General features: G+C 48.7%; 1 protein-coding gene across 1 annotated transcript; it reads left to right on the top strand.

The window, feature by feature from the left end:
* Nucleotides 1-1,102: 1,102 nt before the first annotated feature.
* On the top strand, nt 1,103-17,981 carry LOC130404088 (neuropilin and tolloid-like protein 2). The gene is made up of 11 exons (XM_056608700.1): nt 1,103-1,539; nt 2,747-2,803; nt 3,083-3,226; nt 4,409-4,657; nt 5,049-5,096; nt 5,399-5,526; nt 7,268-7,496; nt 13,633-13,746; nt 14,364-14,494; nt 17,022-17,268; nt 17,365-17,981. Exons 1-11 carry the CDS (start codon nt 1,530-1,532, stop codon nt 17,979-17,981), a joined length of 1,974 nt encoding a protein of 657 aa, XP_056464675.1. The 5' UTR covers nt 1,103-1,529.
* Nucleotides 17,982-18,707: the final 726 nt, after the last annotated feature.

Genomic DNA, 18,707 nt, shown 5'->3' with positions numbered 1-18,707 from the left:
CTGCTTGTGTTAATGTGCTCCCGGAGGCCACAGTACCACTGCTCTGAAGTGTTTCATATCAATGTTCTGATTGAGGTCTGCCTGTGGCTGTCGGTCGCCTTAATGTTGCTTTTAGTTTTGTTGGTCCACATTTCATCCCATGCCATGTGCTCATTAGTTAGGGCCCACAATTAGAGAGGTGCAACCAAAGTGCAGCGCTGATTTCACTGGCTGGCATGTAAAGTCCTGGCGCTACAAATGAACACGGGCCCCCGGGTCTCCCCCTGGAGGGACCCAAAGGCCTCTGAGTCTCTCCAGGGGCCCCTGGGTCTCTTGAAGGCCCCTGGGTCTCTCCAGCGGCCCCTGGGTCTCTTCAGCGGCCCCTGGGTCTCTTGAAGGCCCCTGGGCCTCTTGAAGGCCCCTGGGTCTCTCCAGCGGCCCCTGGGTCTCTTGAAGGCCCCTGGGTCTCTTCAGCGGCCCCTGGGTCTCTTGAAGGCCCCTGGGTCTCTTCAGCGGCCCCTGGGTCTCTTGAAGGCCCCTGGGTCTCTCCAGCGGCCCCTGGGTCTCTTGAAGGCCCCTGGGTCTCTCCAGCGGCCCCTGGGTCTCTTCAGCGGCCCCTGGGTCTCTTGAAGGCGCCTGGGTCTCTTCAGGTGCCCCTGAAGAGTCTATGGTTTGTTCAGACGCTCACAGGTTATTTTTGCTAAATTAGCTTGCACTTTTTTAAGTTTATGCTAATAATTAACTTTGTTGGTCATTTTAATTTATTATGGACTTGATTGCAAAAGAATGTTACCAATGTGTTCACTACTTATCTGGGGAGAACTAATAAAAAAAGTTGTGTTCAAATTAATCTTGAAGGTGTGTGCGTGCATTAGAATATTCACATCCCACTAGATTGTCTCTTGAAGGTCATGTCACCAGATGACCTCCTGTATTTGACCCGTGCGGTCCAAAGCCTAGAAGCTGAGAGAGAGAGAGAGAGAGAGAGAGAGAGAGAGAGAGAGAGAGAGAGAGAGAGAGAGAGAGAGAGAGAGAGAGAGAGAGAGAGAGAGAGAGAGAGAGAGAGAGAGAGAGAGAGAGAGAGAGAGAGAGAGAGAGAGAGAGAGAGAGAGAGAGAGAGAGAGAGAGAGAGAGAGAGACGGGACTTAACACTCAGTAACATAGCGGTGCATGCGTACAAGGAACTCATTCAGGCGAAGCGGCGCCCAGGGCTTAAATGAGCTTCGTTTAGTCGCGTCTCTCAGTTCCGCCCCCCGCTGAGCGTCCCACCCATGCGTCTGTTGGACGCCTCGCACTCGTCAGAGAAGCTGGACCGTTCATTTACTACCACGAGCTGTCGACGGCGCGGTGGCTGATGGATACGTTGGTTTGATTGGAATCGGATGGTCTTCTTTTGGTCGGCGAGGCTTTTGTCTAGTGATGGAATTATTCGCATCGGAGGATAGTTGGATTTTGTGAAGCTCGTCGGATCCGTACAGAGATGAGCAGATAAGAAGGTCCAACGTCGAGGTTTCATCTGGTGCTTATTAGCGCACCGCGCGGTAGAGGAGATGCTCAGAGGTGAGTTTGCACACATCGTCTGGTACTGATCTTCTGACAGGTAGTAAGAGATCTGCTCATCATGCCAGAAGAATGGAACATCGTCTTTTTTATTATTTTGCATTTAAACCGAACGTCGGTTTTTCTCCCATCCTCCACCCTCTTCGCGGTGCCCTCCCATTGTGATCTCTTAGCTTCTGAGCTGAATTAGAAACACTGAGAAAATTAGTAGGCCTACTTTACGACAAACTATTTTTAATTAATCAATCTTCAGTTATCTGCTTTATGCATTAAGATGTGCAGGATTTAGTAAAGGGCGAACATTTCCGTGCTAAACGTGTAGACTAGCATCCTGCAGCTTTCCCTCCGTTCCAAATAGAAGATGTGGTGATGCTGAGGTGACAGCTCCACGCGGGAAAAACAGCGAATCCTCCTGTGGGCCCGCTCGTGGATTTTGTCACGATGCATGAGACCAGATCCTTTGAAAATCTCAACCTCCCACGTTAGAAACGTGTGTGTCTGTGTGTGCGCGTGTCTGTGTGTGTGCGTGTCTGTTTTTGCGCGCGCGCTTGCATGAGTGGGTGGGTGCATATGCCCGAACGTGTGCAGGTTTGTGTGCGTGCGTGCATGTGCTTTGGTTTCAACAATGTATATTTTAAAGCTAATGTTGATAAATTGTTTGTTTTAATAAGAAAAGCTCTTCGACAATAACGCCTCCTGCTGTTTGACCAGCGCTTACTCATGTTGGACTATGTCCCCCCCCCTCTCTCTCTCTCTCTCTGACGTTCTCTAATTCCATATGAGCAGGCCGTCCCGTGCCAGTGGGGGGGCAGCCTGCCGCCTCACGCCTTCGCTGTTATTGTAATAGAATACAGAACATGTCTCACCTCCTGCCATCGCGGTGCCGTGGCTCTGTCTCTGCTCATTACGTGTAGGACACCACTTCTTAGGCCTCTCATCTAAATACGTACCGGTAATACAACTATAATATAAAACTGTCTCTGCCAAGACGCCTATAGCCTATTGTCAGCTGACCTGGACTGACATTGAAGAGCTGTTAATGTAGAAGCAGACAGCTGCTGTGTGGTCAGCAGACGTCACAAGATCATTGAGTTGAATTGTCCTTCTCTGTCCTTCTCTGATCTCTGTCCCTGAATCCTTCCCCTCACTAACGGAGATCTCTATCCCTGAATCCTTCCCCTCACTAACGGAGATCTCTGTCCTCCAGCGTGGATTCTGGTCCTCATCGCAGAGGAGAGCTTCGCTCTGGCCCAGAGAAGCAAAGGTACCGGTTTGGTTTTCCTTTTCCTGCCCTTTCGTTTTAAATCCTCATCTCTACGATTGTATTAAGTAGGATAAAAGATGGAGTGATTTTTCAGTAATTGGTTCGCCATTGTATGCTAATGAAGAAGTCCTCTTTTATAATATTCAAACCTTTTCTTTCCCTAAAATAAATTGTGTATCCTTCTACACCCTAACCCAACATCCTCCACCCAATATCCACCCATCAACCATTCCCCACCCAACACCCTCCCGCCCCACCCCACACCCTCCTCCCCCCCAGAGGACCCTATGAACCACGGGGGTCAGAGCCCGGCGCAGAACGCTTGCGGGCCATGGGTCCGCAACATCAACGGGGGGGTGTTCGCCTCGCCCAACTACCCCAACACCTACCCCCCCAACAAGGAGTGTGTCTACATCCTGGAAGGTGGGCTCCGCCTCTTCATGGACAGGCACCCGCACTCATGCGCGCACACGCGGTCGAACACACGCGCCGAACAGACAGACACACCCACAAACCACTAGCCTCACGCTCAAGCTCTCCCTGAGTCACCATGTAGCAGGCCCTAGGAGCTCTTCAGCCCACATGTCCCAGGTCCCAGAATCCGGGCTCAAGATGAGCAGACAGTATATTGGCGGCATAGTGGGTGGTCTCTAAACTGTGGGGTGTATAATCCGTGCTTGGGACCCTAAGTGTGGGTATCTGTTGTCTATCTGCTACCTCAGAGGGGAGATGAACATCTGCTGCATTTCATAATTGATCTCCTCGCCCATCTCTCTCTCTGAGTCTGCGGGCTGACCCGGTGGTTTGTTGACGAGCTTTACTTAGGAGACTTTGATCCTGGTGACATTTACCGCAGACACGACCAGTTTGTGATACAAGGCGCACGCTGAGGGAGAGGAATTAAAAGTGCAGGTAGAGCCATGAGGAGGCGTGTCTAAGGTGGTAGAACGCAGGTGAGAGCTCTGCGCGGCTCGAGGCCTCCCCCCTGTGGAAGGGGGGTGCCATTGCTTCCTCCTCGAGAGCGCTTTACCGTCTTGGAGCCTTGATCAGCCTTTACACTGATTTGTGAAGACTAGCACACAGCGTCATCAGAGCTCTGTGTAGTACAAATTGGAAACATTAATATTAATAATAAAAACGATGATAATAACTAAATCAATAATAACCGTAACATTATCAATAATTGGATGAAAAACTGAATTGAATGTATGTGTGATTGTACACTGAGGGGCTGGGATTGTACAGTGTGTGTGTGTGTGTGTGTGTGTGTGTGTGTGTGTGTGTGTGTGTGTGTGTGTGTGTGTGTGTGTGTGTGTGTGTGTGTGATTGTAATAGAGTATATGTGTATGTGTGTGACTGTGTGTGTCCTAGTGGCTCGGTGGGGTTAGGGTTCATGGGGAACACCCATCACTGCTTCAGGGGCAGGAGTCAGGGAGTCAGCGGCTCCATGGGGGCCGTCTGAGCAGAGAGGGGGAACAAAGCTGATGGAGTTGGAGGCTTAGAGACCCCCCTGGTCTCGCAGAGCTACTACATATTATGTATCATACGTTATATATTTAATGTTAATGTTATTATATGATGTACGAGGTATGATGTATGATGCAGCCCTTCCCAGGCAGAGGGTGCAGCTGGCCTTCGATAAGAGCTACTACATCGAGCCATCCTTTGAGTGCCGCTTCGACCACATCGAGATCCGTGACGGGCCCTTCGGCTTCTCGCCGCTGATCAGCCGGTTCTGCGGGGGGAAGAACCCGGGCCTGGTGACCTCCACCGGCCGCTTCATGTGGATCAAGTTCACCAGCGACGAGGAGCTGGAGGGGCTGGGCTTCAGGAGCAAGTACACCTTCATCGCTGGTAGGAGGAGGGGCGCGGTCCTGGGGGCCAGCGGGTTAGGGTGGAGGGTTAGGGTGGAGGGTTAGGGTAAGGGTGGAGGGTTAGGGTGGAGGGTTAGGGTTAGGGTGGAGGGTTGGGGTGGAGGGTTGGGGTGGAGGGTTGGGGTTAGGGTTAGGGTGGAGGGTTAGAGTGGAGGGTTAGGATGGAGGGTTAGGGTGGAGGGTTAGGGTAAGGGTGGAGGGTTAGAGTGGAGGGTTGGGGTGTAGGGTTGGGGTTAGGGTGGAGGGTTAGGGTGGAGGGTTAGGGTTAGGATGGAGGGTTAGGGTTAGGGCTAGGGTTAGGGTTAGGTTAGTCCAGACATAGTGATCCTCTCATCTGGCCTCTAAACTGATCTCTGATTTTATCGTTCAAGACCCAGACTTCCACCTGCACGTGGGGGGCCTTCTGAACCCCATCCCAGGTAGACTGCTGGAGGGCCCTAAGTTCTCTCTCTCTCTCTCTCTCTCTCTCTCTCTCTCTCTCTCTCTCTCTCTCTCTCTCTCTCTCTCTCTCTCTCTCTCTCAATCTCTCTCTCTCTCCCCTCTCTCAATCTCTCTCTCTCTCCCCTCTCTCTCACTGGGGAAGGAGGGAGATGATACACATGATGCATACGTGTACAAGCACATGCAGTAAATGGTATGAAATGGTGCAACCAAAACTGTTTCATCCCCCCTCTCCTTCCCCCGTCCCTCTCTCCCCCTCTCTCTTCCCTCTCCCCCCCAGAGTGCCAGTTTGAGATGGCCGGCTCTGACGGGGTGATTCGGTCCAGTCAGGTGGAGGAGCAGGACCAGGTGAAGCCAGGAGAGGCTCTGGACTGCATCTGGATCATCAGAGCTCCACCCCAGTCTAAGGTCAGCCCCTCTCTCGCCCCTCCCTCGCCCCTCCCACGCCCCGCCCTCGCCCCGCCCTCGCCCCGCCCTCGCCCCTCCCTCCCTCACCCCTCCCTCGCCCCTCCCACAGGACTCAGACCGGAGAGTGTTTAGTGTTCCGTTGACAGGAATCTCATCCCATCTACTCGGGGGTCATTTAATTTAATTTAAATTTAATCCGTGCCTGAGACCCCATACCCAATCGATAGTGCTATCCATACATTCATACTTTCTCTGCTATTTCAAATGAGTAAAATTGTATTCAGGACTTCAGCGACTTACTGGGTGCATTCACATGTTACGGAAGAACCAGACTGGGACCAGTGTGTACAGACCAGTACAAGACACCAGACTGGTACCAGTGTGTACAGGCCAGTACAAGACCAGACTGGTACCAGTGTGTACAGGCCAGTACAAGACCAGCCTGGTACCAGTGTGTACAGGCCAGTACAAGACCAGTCTGGTACCAGTGTGTACAGGCCAGTACAAGACCAGTCTGGTACCAGTGTGTGCAGGGTTCATCCAAGATTATAGTTACATTGCACCAGCTTTTTGATCGTCACAGATTGGGTTATGGGGGGGGGTATGCTGTTTGGTCCTTGTATACCATAAGGGACCTCTGAGTCCTAAGCCCTTATGCCCTCCATTAAAGTAAAGTAAAAACAGGGACAGATTTGTAGAGCAAACTAAATCTCCTCCCCTAGGGGAAGGGGCCAGGAGTCCCAGGTTGAATGAGAACAGAGTGAAGGTCACATCAGCATCTTGAGCAGCGCTGGGCTCTTGGAGCTGGTGCCACGCTGAGCAGATTGTGTGATCCTAGTAATTACCTTTCTCTGCCTGGGGGGTCATTACCAATCACCTCCACGTCGCAATTCATCACTGCATGCCCCTGGCACATCCTGATAAGCAAAGCCATTAGTGTGTTGATGCATCATCATCTTATTATCAGAGAAATGTTCAGCTGAAGACACTCAATACAGTACCAAATAATTTAAGTTTGCATGATCTTATTTTTAGTGAATGTCCAGTTTCGTCATGGAGGGACATATTGGGTCTGAAGTAGCCTGTTGCACTGAAATAAACCGGTTGGAGAAGAGACTAAAGAAGAAAAATAGGATATTCGATTCAGGACATCCCGTGGTGTGTCAAGACTCAACCTGTGACAGACTGTTAAAATATCCAAGAAAAAAAGACTGTTAACTATCAAATCTATCCGATCTTCAGAAATCAGATTTAATATGTGGTTTCAGCCCACACATGTTCATGGCTTTAGCTCTGGGTGTCAGCAGGACGTTTGTCATATTTTAAAGACTAAAGTCTAACTCTGAATCACTGTTTGCATAATTTACAGTGCATCGCATTAGCAGTCACAGTCAATTAGAAGCTTGCATGTCTGAACGTTTTTTAAGACCAGTAATACCACATCAACTATGCATGATATCTATCTATATATATATATATATATATAATTATGTCATGTAACTAGGTGATGATTATATATATCATATAACTAGTTGATATTTTTATCATATAACTAGGTGATATATCTATATCTATATATGATATTGACATATATGGTATATGTAGGTGAGAGGATATGGAGGGGTTGGGGCTTCCAGTGGAGTGTGATGAACCCTAGCAGAACTCTGATATCTTCAGTTCAGTGCTGAGGTCGGCAGTGACGAGAACCGCTCCGTTGACGGTGAGCTGGCCTCTGTTCCAGATCTACCTGCGCTTCATGGAGTACCAGATGGAGCACTCCAACGAGTGCAAGAAGAACTTTGTGGCAGTGTACGACGGCAGTAGCGCCATCGAGAACCTCAAGGCCAAGTTCTGCAGCACGGTGGCCAACGACGTGATGCTGGACAGCGGCGTGGGCGTGGTCCGCATGTGGGCCGACGAGAAGAGCCGGCTCAGCCGCTTCCGCATGCTCTTCACCTCCTTCGTCGACCGTGAGTCCGCAGGCTCCTCCCCCTCACACACCACGCCCCTCTGAGTCCCACAGGCTCCTCCCCCTCACACACCACGCCCCTCGGAGTCCCACAGGCTCCTCCTCACACATCACGCCCCTCTTCGCAAAAATGTTACGATTTTAATTTTAATAAAGAAACATTTCCGCCATCAAATACAACCGAAGAGGTCTATGGTATCCCTATTTATGTTTTTTAATAACATGAGAACATAAATTAGGTAAATATAGTAGGCAAAGCATAAGCCTCAGAATCTATTCGTTGTAGCAGAGTATATAAGAGTAATAACATGCTGTTATATAACCGGCTCAGTGACATTTCATTGATTCGATGAATCGTAGCTCAGTCGATTCATCAAGTGTTATTTCCTGGTGATGGAGACTGTTGATCAGATGATAACTAAGGGGTTACAGGAGAGAAAAACAAATAAATATTCAGCTACTTCATAGCATCTTATCCTAACTATCTTTGTTGTATATAGGGAATGGGTTAACCTAACGATTGTTAGTGCTTGGCACATGGTTCGATGAACATCCTTACTCTACCGACTGAGATTTATAGTTTTTTCTCTTTTTTCTGTCATTATTGTAATTTGCTTTGGATAAAGCATCTGCTAAAGGCCTTAAATGTAAATGTACATGTAAAATGACCCCCTGAAAGAAGGTGTTTCTTACGTAATCAGTCTGGAAGTGAGTGCGTGGCAATGGGAGATGTCCATACATTGACATTCTCTTGTGGTGGGCCTTGTGTGATGACGTAGTGAACCCCAGAGGGGTTAGGCCAGCTGAGCAGTGATCAAGGCTGACAGTAAGATTGTGTGTGTGCGTGTTTGTGTGTCTGTGTGTGTGTGTGTGTGTGTGTGTGTGTGTGTGTGCGTGTGTGTGTGTGTGTGTGTGTGCGTGTGAATGTTTGTGTGCGCGCATGCATGTGTGTGCAGCATACATGTTAGTGAATATGCTTCCTATGACAGATGGTAAAACACAGATATGTGTTCTTTCCTTTTCTGAATTTAAATAGTCGTAAAGTGGCCCCCACACCCATTATGCGACTGGAATAGAAGGTCTACATTGTGCTGAACTGGGTCGGGTCGTCCCTTTCTGGCAATATGTGATGATGTGATAAAGAGATAGCGATCGGCTGCAGGCAAAAATCAAACCTTGTATCAGTATATCTATATTCTTTAATCATGGCTGAACTGGGGATGGGTTAATGGGGCTGGGCTGTGTTTAATTATCTAACTATTGAGTGCATTAGATGGATAAAGGAGGCGGGAATACAACCTGCTGGTGGGTACTTTGCAATCTGGTAACACAGTGTGTGTGTGCGTGGGTGTGTGCATATGTACTTGTGTCTGTGTGTGTGCGTGCTTGTGTGCTTGCCTGCGTGCGTATGGAAGGTCATAGCGGTCCAAACTACGCCTCATTGAAGACCTGACAACATGTATTCGTTAAAATTTATGTCAAGTACGGCGTTTAAAAGAACATATTTTACATAATCTTTCATCATTAAGACGCGTTTTGAAAACACTAAAATGAATAACCTCCTCCTCTTGATCCTCACAGTAATAATGAACCCCTCCACCCAATCAACACTAACCAAAGTCAGACCACAGCAGACCATCAAAGATCTTCATTATTCACTTCTCTCCACTATGACGCTCTATCACGTGTTTAAACCAGTTTAATTCAGTTACACACTGTAGACTAAACATTATTCACTTCGCTCCACTATGAGGCTCTATCGCGTGTTTGAATAATGTTCAGTGAGGCGGTTTTACCAAGAGGCAATATTAATTTACCTAGTAAAATAAATACTGATGATTGTTGATGTTTGTAAAGGTAGTCGTCTAATATGAAGTCAAACCATTGTTTGACACCTCATGATATGTGTTTAATCTGCGTTTAACATTATATTTATTGATGTGCTTGCGGAGGTTGTTCATTCATGAAGGGGCTGATTTTAATGTCATCAATATAATGTTGGATAATGAAATACAAAGCAGGAACTTGTGATGCTTTTCAAATCACAGATTCAGCCCAATGCAAAGCCTCATCTGGAATGAGCAATAAGACCACGAGGTTCAATGTAATATTATATGAGCCTCATCATTTAGTTTCAATCTGCGTTTCATTTATGTTAGCCTACTAGAGGTGTGAATGAACTGTTATGATGCCACTATTTGGCATTGTATTTATAGACCGTCATGTGGCGCAACAGAACGAGCGTTCATGTCACCATTCTTTTTTTAACAGTCGGACTCGTCAGTATTGAGGCTGCCAGACATTTGGGGGTCCTATGCCTGCTTATTTTTGAGGCCCTATGCCTGATTGCTTATTTGTGCCCACAGTATGCGTACATTCGCGGGTCCATTCTCTACTTCACGTCAACTACTTTGTACGTTAACATCCACATTGACAACCCATCCTGTACTTTTGCTAATGACTTCACATCACTTCTGGACTGTCTTGGCATCACACAGCATGTCAACCTCCCAACCCATAACAAAGGTCACATTCTGGATTTAATCTGCTGCACTGACATCACTCCCACTAACCTTGATGTCATTGATTTCCCCATCTCTGACCACAAAGCTGTACTTTTTGACATTCATACCCAACTACACAAAACCAAGGAACAACGGACCATCTCCTTCAGAAACATCAAACTTATCAACACCACAGACCTCTCCACCATGATCAGCTCCTACCCCAACCCTCCCCCAGCTTCCTCCCTGACTGACCTGGTGACTCGCTACAATAACTGCCTCTCCTCCTCCCTCACCACCCTGGCCCCCCTGAAAACCCGCTCAGTCTCATTCACCCACACTGCTCCCTGGTTCACTCCTCATCTGCGCCAGCTCAAAGCCACTGGTCGTCGACTGGAGCGACTCTACAATAAGACTCAACTCACTGTACACCGCCAAATGTATTCGGACCACCTCCATCACTACAAGAATGCCCTCACCACTGCCAAAACCTCATACTACTCCAACCTCATCAACACTGGTACAGGCAACAACAGAGTCCTCTTCTCAACAGTCAGCCACTTACTTCAGCCTCCTAAATCTCTCCCTCCAGACATTTCCACCACCCAATGCACTGCGTTCCTTGACTTCTTCAGCTCTAAAATCAACACCATTCACCAACAACTGGCCTCATCTCGCACCCCCTCTGATGACCCACCCTGGATGATCACCTCTGGCCAACCTCTCATCAGCTCCCTCTCTGATTTCACCCTAGTAACAGAACAGACCGTTTCAGAATTCATCCGCAAAGCCAAAACCACCACCTGTCAGCTCGATCCTCTTCCCACCTCCCTTGTCAAAGCATGTCTTCCGTCCATCTCCCCCATGATCACCAACATAATTAACTCCTCCCTCACTACTGGTACTGTACCCCCCACTCTCAAGCTGGCTGCCATCAATCCCATCCTAAAAAAACCTGGTGCTGACCCAACTAACCTTAACCATTACCGGCCCATCTCCAATCTCCCTTTCATCTCCAAAACACTTGAAAGGGTGGTTGCCGCACAACTACAGTCCCACCTCGACACTAACAATCTCCACGAACCGTTCCAATCTGGCTTCCGTCCAAAACACAGCACTGAAACAGCCCTAGTCAAAATCACCAATGACCTCCTCCTTGCAGCCGACTCTGGATTACTCACCATTCTCATCCTCCTCGATCTCAGCGCAGCATTCGACACCATCTCCCACCCTCTGCTCCTGGACCGCCTAGCTGGTATTGGGATCACTGGTGCTGCACTCTCCTGGTTTACATCCTACCTCACCGGCCGTCAACAATTTGTTCAACTAAGCAACCACAAGTCTGGGTGTTCAGGCGTCTCACTGGGTGTCCCCCAGGGGTCAGTCTTGGGTCCACTCCTCTTCACCACTTACCTCCTCCCGCTGGGCACACTCCTCCGTCACCATGGGGTCCATTTTCATTGCTACGCTGACGACACACAGGTCTACATCTCCACCAAACCCACCGCTGCCATCCCCCCCACCTCCCTCATCACGTGCCTGGAAGAGATCCGGAGCTGGTTGAGCAGGAACTTCCTGAAACTCAATGGAAACAAGACCGAGGCCCTGCTCATCGGATCCAAATCCACCCTCACTAAATCACAACACACCCCAGCTCCACTCATAATTATCGATGGATTCCCAGTACCCTTCTCCTCCAAAGTAAAGAGCCTCGGCGTCATCCTGGACAACACCCTCTCATTCGCACCCCATATTCACAACATCACCCGGACTGCATTCTTCCACCTCCGCAACATCGCCAGACTCCGCCCATCACTGACCCAATCCAGCACTGAAATCCTAGTTCACTCATTTGTCACATCACGCATAGACTACTGCAACGCCCTCCTCACCGGACTCCCCACCAAACTCATCAACAGACTGCAGATCATTCAGAACTCAGCCGCCCGGATCATCACCCGCACCAAATCATCTGACCACATCACCCCTGTCCTCATTCAACTTCACTGGCTCCCAGTACACCACCGCATCCAATACAAAACCCTACTCCTCACCTACAAAGCTCTCCACAACCTAGCCCCCAGTTATCTCTGCGACCTCCTCCAAGAATACACTCCCTCCCGCTCCCTCCGCTCAACCTCTGCTGGACTACTATGTATCCCCACATCACGACTCACTTCAATGGGTGCCCGGTCATTCAGCTGTTCAGCACCCAGGCTCTGGAACTCCCTCCCCCCACACATAAAACAGTCAGACACCATTACAACCTTCAAGTCACAACTCAAAACTCACCTGTTCAAACTCGCACACAACGTCTAACTGATCACTGTTTTGATTGTTTGTTTTTTTTTGTTTTTTTTTGTTTTGTTTTTTCTTTGTTTTGTTTTGTCTTGTTTTTGTTTTATTTATTTCTTATTGCTTATGTTTATTTATTTATTTATTTATTTATTTTTTCCACAATGTCTTGTTTTTTTAAAAAAATGTATGATGACTATATGCTATGTAAGGTGACCTTGGGTGTCTTGAAAGGCGCCTCTAAATTAAATGTATTATTATTATTATTACTTCGGACTTCGCAACTTGGTCAATTCCTAACTGTTAACCCTTTGTTCAAACATTAAGAAAATCTTACCAATTTAATCTTCAAATCTTCTGCAACAGATTTTCGGTATCATGTATACTTTTTTCAGAATCAACACTTTAATTAGGTTAGTGCTGCATGCAGCGCTCACCTATTGTTCTTCATAGGCTTTATTCTTTCTTTCTTTATTATCTTCTAAAAACTTTGGAACCCTACTCCTCCCACAGTTTTTCATCTAGAGACTCCATTCCACTTTTAAAATGTTCATATTATATTGGCGCACTTCTACTTTCTTAGTAGTTTTCTTATTTTTAAATATCCAACTTTAAGTCCTTACATTTTATAATGGAAGTCAATGGGAGGATGCCGGAGCCGTCCTCCCATTGACTCCCAACACTGGTGCTAAAAGGATTAATCGATTGCAAGTATATCGGGCGTTTGTGTGCGGGGACCCCCGTTTATATGACTAGAGGCTAGTTGATTGCTGGATATTCTGTGTGCTCCCATTGGAAGCAACATACTAACAACAATGCTTTAAAACAATCTTTTTAACGTCATGCTATCTACACAAACGAGTCACGTGAAAGCTGAGCCTCCAAGGAGTCTAACGGTGTTAGCCTCATCACACCCCCAGCCCACCCCCATCAGGTCCTACACCTCCACCCCCACCCCCATCAGGTCCTACACCCCCACCCCCATCAGGTCCTATACCCCCACTCTCATCCCCATCAGGTCATGTACCCCCACTCCCACCCCATCAGGTCCTGTACCCCCACCCCCACCCCATCAGGTCCTGTACCCCCATCCCATCAGGTCCTGTACCCCCACCCCATCAGGTCCTGTACCCCCACACCCACCCCATCAGGTCCTGTACCCCCACCCCATCAGGTCCTGTACCCCCACCCCCACCCCATCAGTTCCTGTACCTCCGCCCCCACCCCATCAGGTCCTGTACCCCCACTCCCACGCCATCAGGTCCTGTACCTTGACCTTCCTCCTGCGGTCCCATTGATGGCTCTAACATGTGTTTATTTGATCGTTTCCACCTTCAGCTCCGTGCTCAGCAAACACGTTCTTCTGCCACAGCAACATGTGCATCAACAACTCATTGGTGTGTAATGGGGTTCAGAACTGTGTCTACCCCTGGGATGAGAACCACTGCAAAGGTAAAGGGTTCTCTTTGATATTGGCAGCTGGATCCCATCAGGGTTTTTCTGTTCTCACATCTGAACAATTACCAAACTTGGGTTCTTTAGCCTGCCTCTGTTCAACTGCTCACCTATATTTCTCCCTCTCTCCCCTTCCCCTTTCCCCCCCTCCCTCTCTCCCCCCTCTCCCTACTCCCCCTCTCCCTACTCCCCCTCTCACCTCTCCCGCTCTCCCCCTCTCACCTCTTCCGCTCTCCCCATCTCTCCCCTCTCTCTCTCCTCTCTCTCCTCTCCCCTCTCCCACTTTCCCCTCTCCCTCTCTCCCCCCCTCTCTCCTCTCCCCCTCTATCCCCTCTCCCCTCTCTCCTCTCTCCCCTCTCCTCTCTATCCCCTCTCCCCTCTCTCCCCTCTCCCTCTCTCCCGCTATCCCCTCTCCCCACTCTCCTCTCTCCCCTCTCTCCTCTCTCTCCCCTCTCTCCCTCTCCCCTCTCTCCCCTCTCCCTCTCTCTCTCTCTCTCTCTCTCTCTCTCTCTCTCTCTCTCTCTCTCTCTCTCTCTCTCTCCCCTCTCCTCTCTTCCTCTCCCCCCTCTCCCCTCTCTTCCTCTCCCCTCTCCCCTCTCTCTCGGCCGCCTCAGAAAAGCGCTACAAGGGGCTGTTCCACCAGATCACCCGGACCCACGGCACTGTCATCGGGGTCTCCTCGGGCGTGGTTCTGGTTCTCCTCATCATCTCCATCTTCGTCCAGATGAAGCAGCCCAGGAAAAAGGTGACCTAGACCAGGGTTCATACAGTAATTCTGTATTTGCTACCTTTTAATACCTTCACCATATTTTTTAATACCAGCACGCCTTCAAGAGAGAGAGAGACCAAAGGAGTTGGATTAATCAAGATGTCCCAACGGGACTTGGTCCATAGTTTTTAATAAATATGTTACGAAGTAGACATAGACAGAGAGTGCCAGAGAGAGAGAGTTTTTGTGTCCAGTGTTGAAGCTAAGTCATAATTACCTCGTTAAATATTGTTATTACAGTGTAAAGGTTTTACATGAAAAAGTAACGTGTAGTAACGCGTTACACACAACACCAGACGCGTTTACATGGACACTTCTGATCCGATTAGTTTTATAATCGGAATAGATCTATTCCTATCATGCAACCCAAATGTATTGTATATAGGCGTATGGCATTTACAAAAGTGGTAAGCTTACGTTCGTATGTCTCTCGCGCTCAACCGTGGACTTATATGATATATGTAAGGGATAATGTTGTAGTACAGAACGCCGGTCATTATCGGGTAAATAAGCCCCGACAAGGCAAACTGGACCGCGATGCGAAGCGGAGGTGTCTCTTGCTTCGCCCTGAAGGGGCTTATTTTCGATAATGACCGGCGACGTTCTATACATTATTACTAGGCTCCTTGCTAAAATGAGTATATATAATAGTGTTGATCAGCAGAAAAATAGTCTGCCAAAGACGTTGATGACGTCGCTTAGAAACGGGACACGCTGGGGATGATAAGTTACCGGACTACTTACGGAGTTGTAAGAAAGACATGAATCTGGCAAAAATCGACTTTCCTTGACAGCGGTCAAGTTCGGTAGGCATAAAAGTACCAACTGACCAATTGTGAAATACTGCAGCTGCTGATGCCATCTCCCTATGTTAAAAAGAACCCACCCCAAAGCAATCGGAATAAGTGTATACATGTCGATTATAGCGGACTACACCACCTCTTCTATTCCGCATGGAATTCTATTCCGATTGAGCTTTTCTTCCACTTCTAATCGGATCAAAAGTGTCCATGTAAACACGGCTGTCTACCGATCACATGGTAACGTCAAAATCCATACCGTAGCGAAAATTCACACCAGTGTACTTTCTATAGAGGGATTATCAGTCTAAACTCCCCGCTCTACGCACATGTCATATGCAGAAAGAGACGAGAGCGAAAAGAGCCGCAATCATGTCTTGTTGTGCGGTTGGTTGCACAAACCGTTTTAATAAGACTGATTATCCCATTTATTCTACTTCTTGCTTGCCAACATAATAAAACAATTCGAATACTTCAATAATTATGCTTTTTCATATTCGTATTCCATGCTTATTAAATGTATACTCTGTTTGAATTCATCTCCCTCAAAAAGTAGCCCCTTTAATTACGATCGATCAATCATGTTTTTGACACCTTGAAAGGCATTATCCTGCTTATAATTTTTTCACATAAATAGGACGGACCTTAGCTACGACTTGGCATCGGGAGGTATTTTAGTCCGCTGAGCTTTGAGCCAGAGAGCTAACGTTATGGATTGTACATAATTATAATTCAAAATTCGTCCCAACCTTTATGCCACAGATACTCTAGGGTCTATAGCATATAACTGCGTTGTCTGATTACAGTTTAATTCATTTTTCAAAATTTACCAGCTCTCGTTTTGAAGAATAATCACTGCGCCATTAGTTTCAATGGAAATTGCGACGGTCTATACTTTCAACGTAAAGTGTACACATTTATAATTGGAAATTCTAAAGCATATAACCTCGTCTTCTGATTACAGTTTAATGTAACAGTAAGCTGACAACATCGCTAGTTAACACCGCAACTGCAAATTAACCACACAGAGATAACCATGGCAACCGGTCAAATTATTATTTTTTTTCAATCATTCTGCGCTCGTAACCACCGTGTGGATAAACAAATGATCCCCCTAAATGTTTATACCGTACAAGTCTTTAAATATCGATTCCTCCAGCCAGAGGTCCGAAAATTTGCATTTCCCCATTATTGTCTTTCAAATGAATTTGAACTAACAGGAGCGAACTCGCGAAGTGGTTTGGCAGCAAGCCAGCCGGGTATATCCAGTTTGTTTCAGCGCACGCACCACGTGACATCATTGATATCACTCAGGTACTACTCGCAACATAAAAATAAATCCACTCAAGTTATAGTAATTTATGGGATAGGCCTGCACGTAAATTACACAAATTGAAAAACTCATAGGCCTTGTTGGAAATTGAACACCAGTCAGTTGAAATGTATTAATTTTTTAATATTTTTTAATGGCCTTAATTTGGGCTAATTTCATATACTTCATTTTAATACCTTTAACAACCCCGCGGAAACCCTGTAGACGCCCCCTTATGATCCGGGCCGTCTGTCTGCTCCTCCTTCAGCAGCCAATCATCAGTTGTTGTTGTTGTTGTTGTTGTTGTTCCCAGGTGGTGTGCCGGACTGTCTGCCTGCTCCTCCTTCAGCAGCCAATCATCTGCTGTTGTTGCTGTTGTTGTTGTTCCCAGGTGGTGGCACGGCGGCCTGGCGTCTTCAACAAGGCAGGCTTCCAGGAGGTGTTCGACCCGCCCCACTACGAGCTCTTCTCCCTGCGGGACAAGGAGGTGTCCTCCGACCTGGCGGACCTCTCTGAGGAGCTGGACAGCTTCCAGAAGCTGCGGCGCTCGTCCACGCTGTCGCGCTGCGTCCACGAGCACCACTGCGGCTCGCAGGCCTCGGTGGTTACAGGGGGCAGCTGTGGAGGTGGAGGTGGAGGTGGAGGTGGAGCTGGAGGTGGAGGTGGAGGTGGAGGTGGTGGTGGTGGAGCTGGAGGTGGAGGTGGTGCTGGCGGGGCTGGTGGGGCTGGTGGAGGCAGCAGCAGCGGCAGCATGAAGCACAGCCGCACCACCCTGAGCTCCATGGAGCTGTCGTACCACAACGACTTCTCCAAGCCTCCGCCCATGAAGACCTTTAACTCCACCTCCAGCTACAAGAAGGGTTGCTACGGCTACAAGCAGCACCCCCAGACTCATGGGTGTGACCAACAGGCGGAGGACCGCGTCCTGGAGGAGATCCCCTGTGAGATCTACGTACGAGGGGGGGGAGGAGGGGGGGGTACCGGAGGGGGAGGCATCGGGGGAGGGGTCGGCCTCGCGGGAGGATTGAGTATGGCCAGTGCAAGCAACATGGTGGGGGGCATGGGAGGGGGTATGGGTGGGGGCATGGGAGGGGGTATGGGTGGGGGTATGGGTGGGGGTATGGGTGGGGGCATGGGAGGGGGTATGGCTGGGGGCCTGGGAGGGGGTATGGGTGTGGGCATGGGAGGGGGTATGGGTGGGGGCATGGGAGGGGGTATTTCTGGGGGCATGGGAGGGGGTATGGGTGGGGGCATGGGAGGGGGCTGTGGGACCCTCAGTCTCCGTGGCAACAGCACCCGCAACAGCACCAATGTGGTGGACCAGCAGCGTACGATGTCCATGGACTTCTAGGTGGACCAGGAGGGAGGAGTCAGGAAGAGGTCTTCAGGGGGGGAGGAGTCAGACAGGGGGGGGAGGAGTCAGACAGGGGGAGGTGGAGTCAGACGGGGGGAGGAGGAGTCAGACGGGGGGGGAGGAGTCAGACGGGAAGGCGGAGTCAGAAGGGGGGAGGAGGAGTCAGAAGGGGGGAGGTGGAGTCAGACGGGGGGAGGTGGAGTCAGCCGGGGGAAGGAGGAGTCAGACGGGGGGAGGAGGAGTCAGACGAGGAGGAGTCAGGTGGGATGAAAACAAAAGCTCCGGATAGGCCAGAAATTCGCCTCCACCTCCCACCTGAGGACAGTGAAGAAGAACGTGTGGGAGACTAGTGGTTCTCCTGGTCGTCTGATTTTTGTATGGTGTCCTCTTCATGGCAGCACCATCTTACTGGCATGGAGACCCTGGCCCTTATTGGGTTGCCTAGGGAACCAGGATGCCATTGGTAAGCTGGAAGAGGCCACCGTTGAGATTTTCGTTTTTACACTTTCACCTGTCATGCAGAGATTATGACGTACATTAAATATATATATGACACGTCTTTTACTTTTTTCTGTGTATTGTATAATTAAACAAGAGTATATCCGGCCTCATGGTGTTGCTTGGCTTTTAACTTGTTGATCTTCTCGATGGTTGCTCAGATAAACTTTTTCCATGTGTGCTGCTGGCATTGAAAATATTATTAATAATGAATGAATAATGAGA

This window comes from Gadus chalcogrammus, chromosome 14, assembly GCF_026213295.1.
Source record: "Gadus chalcogrammus isolate NIFS_2021 chromosome 14, NIFS_Gcha_1.0, whole genome shotgun sequence".
Taxonomy (NCBI): domain Eukaryota; kingdom Metazoa; phylum Chordata; class Actinopteri; order Gadiformes; family Gadidae; genus Gadus; species Gadus chalcogrammus.
Note: the sequence above shows the minus strand (reverse complement) of the source record. Positions and strands in the feature narration are given on the sequence as shown.

Excerpts from the sequence above, each read along its gene's own strand:
- LOC130404088 (XM_056608700.1), top strand. Across the intron at positions 3,227-4,408 it reads GTGTGTCTACATCCTGGAAG|CCCTTCCCAGGCAGAGGGTG; the intron begins GTGGGCTCCGCC and ends TGTATGATGCAG. Across the intron at positions 4,658-5,048 it reads CAAGTACACCTTCATCGCTG|ACCCAGACTTCCACCTGCAC; the intron begins GTAGGAGGAGGG and ends TTATCGTTCAAG.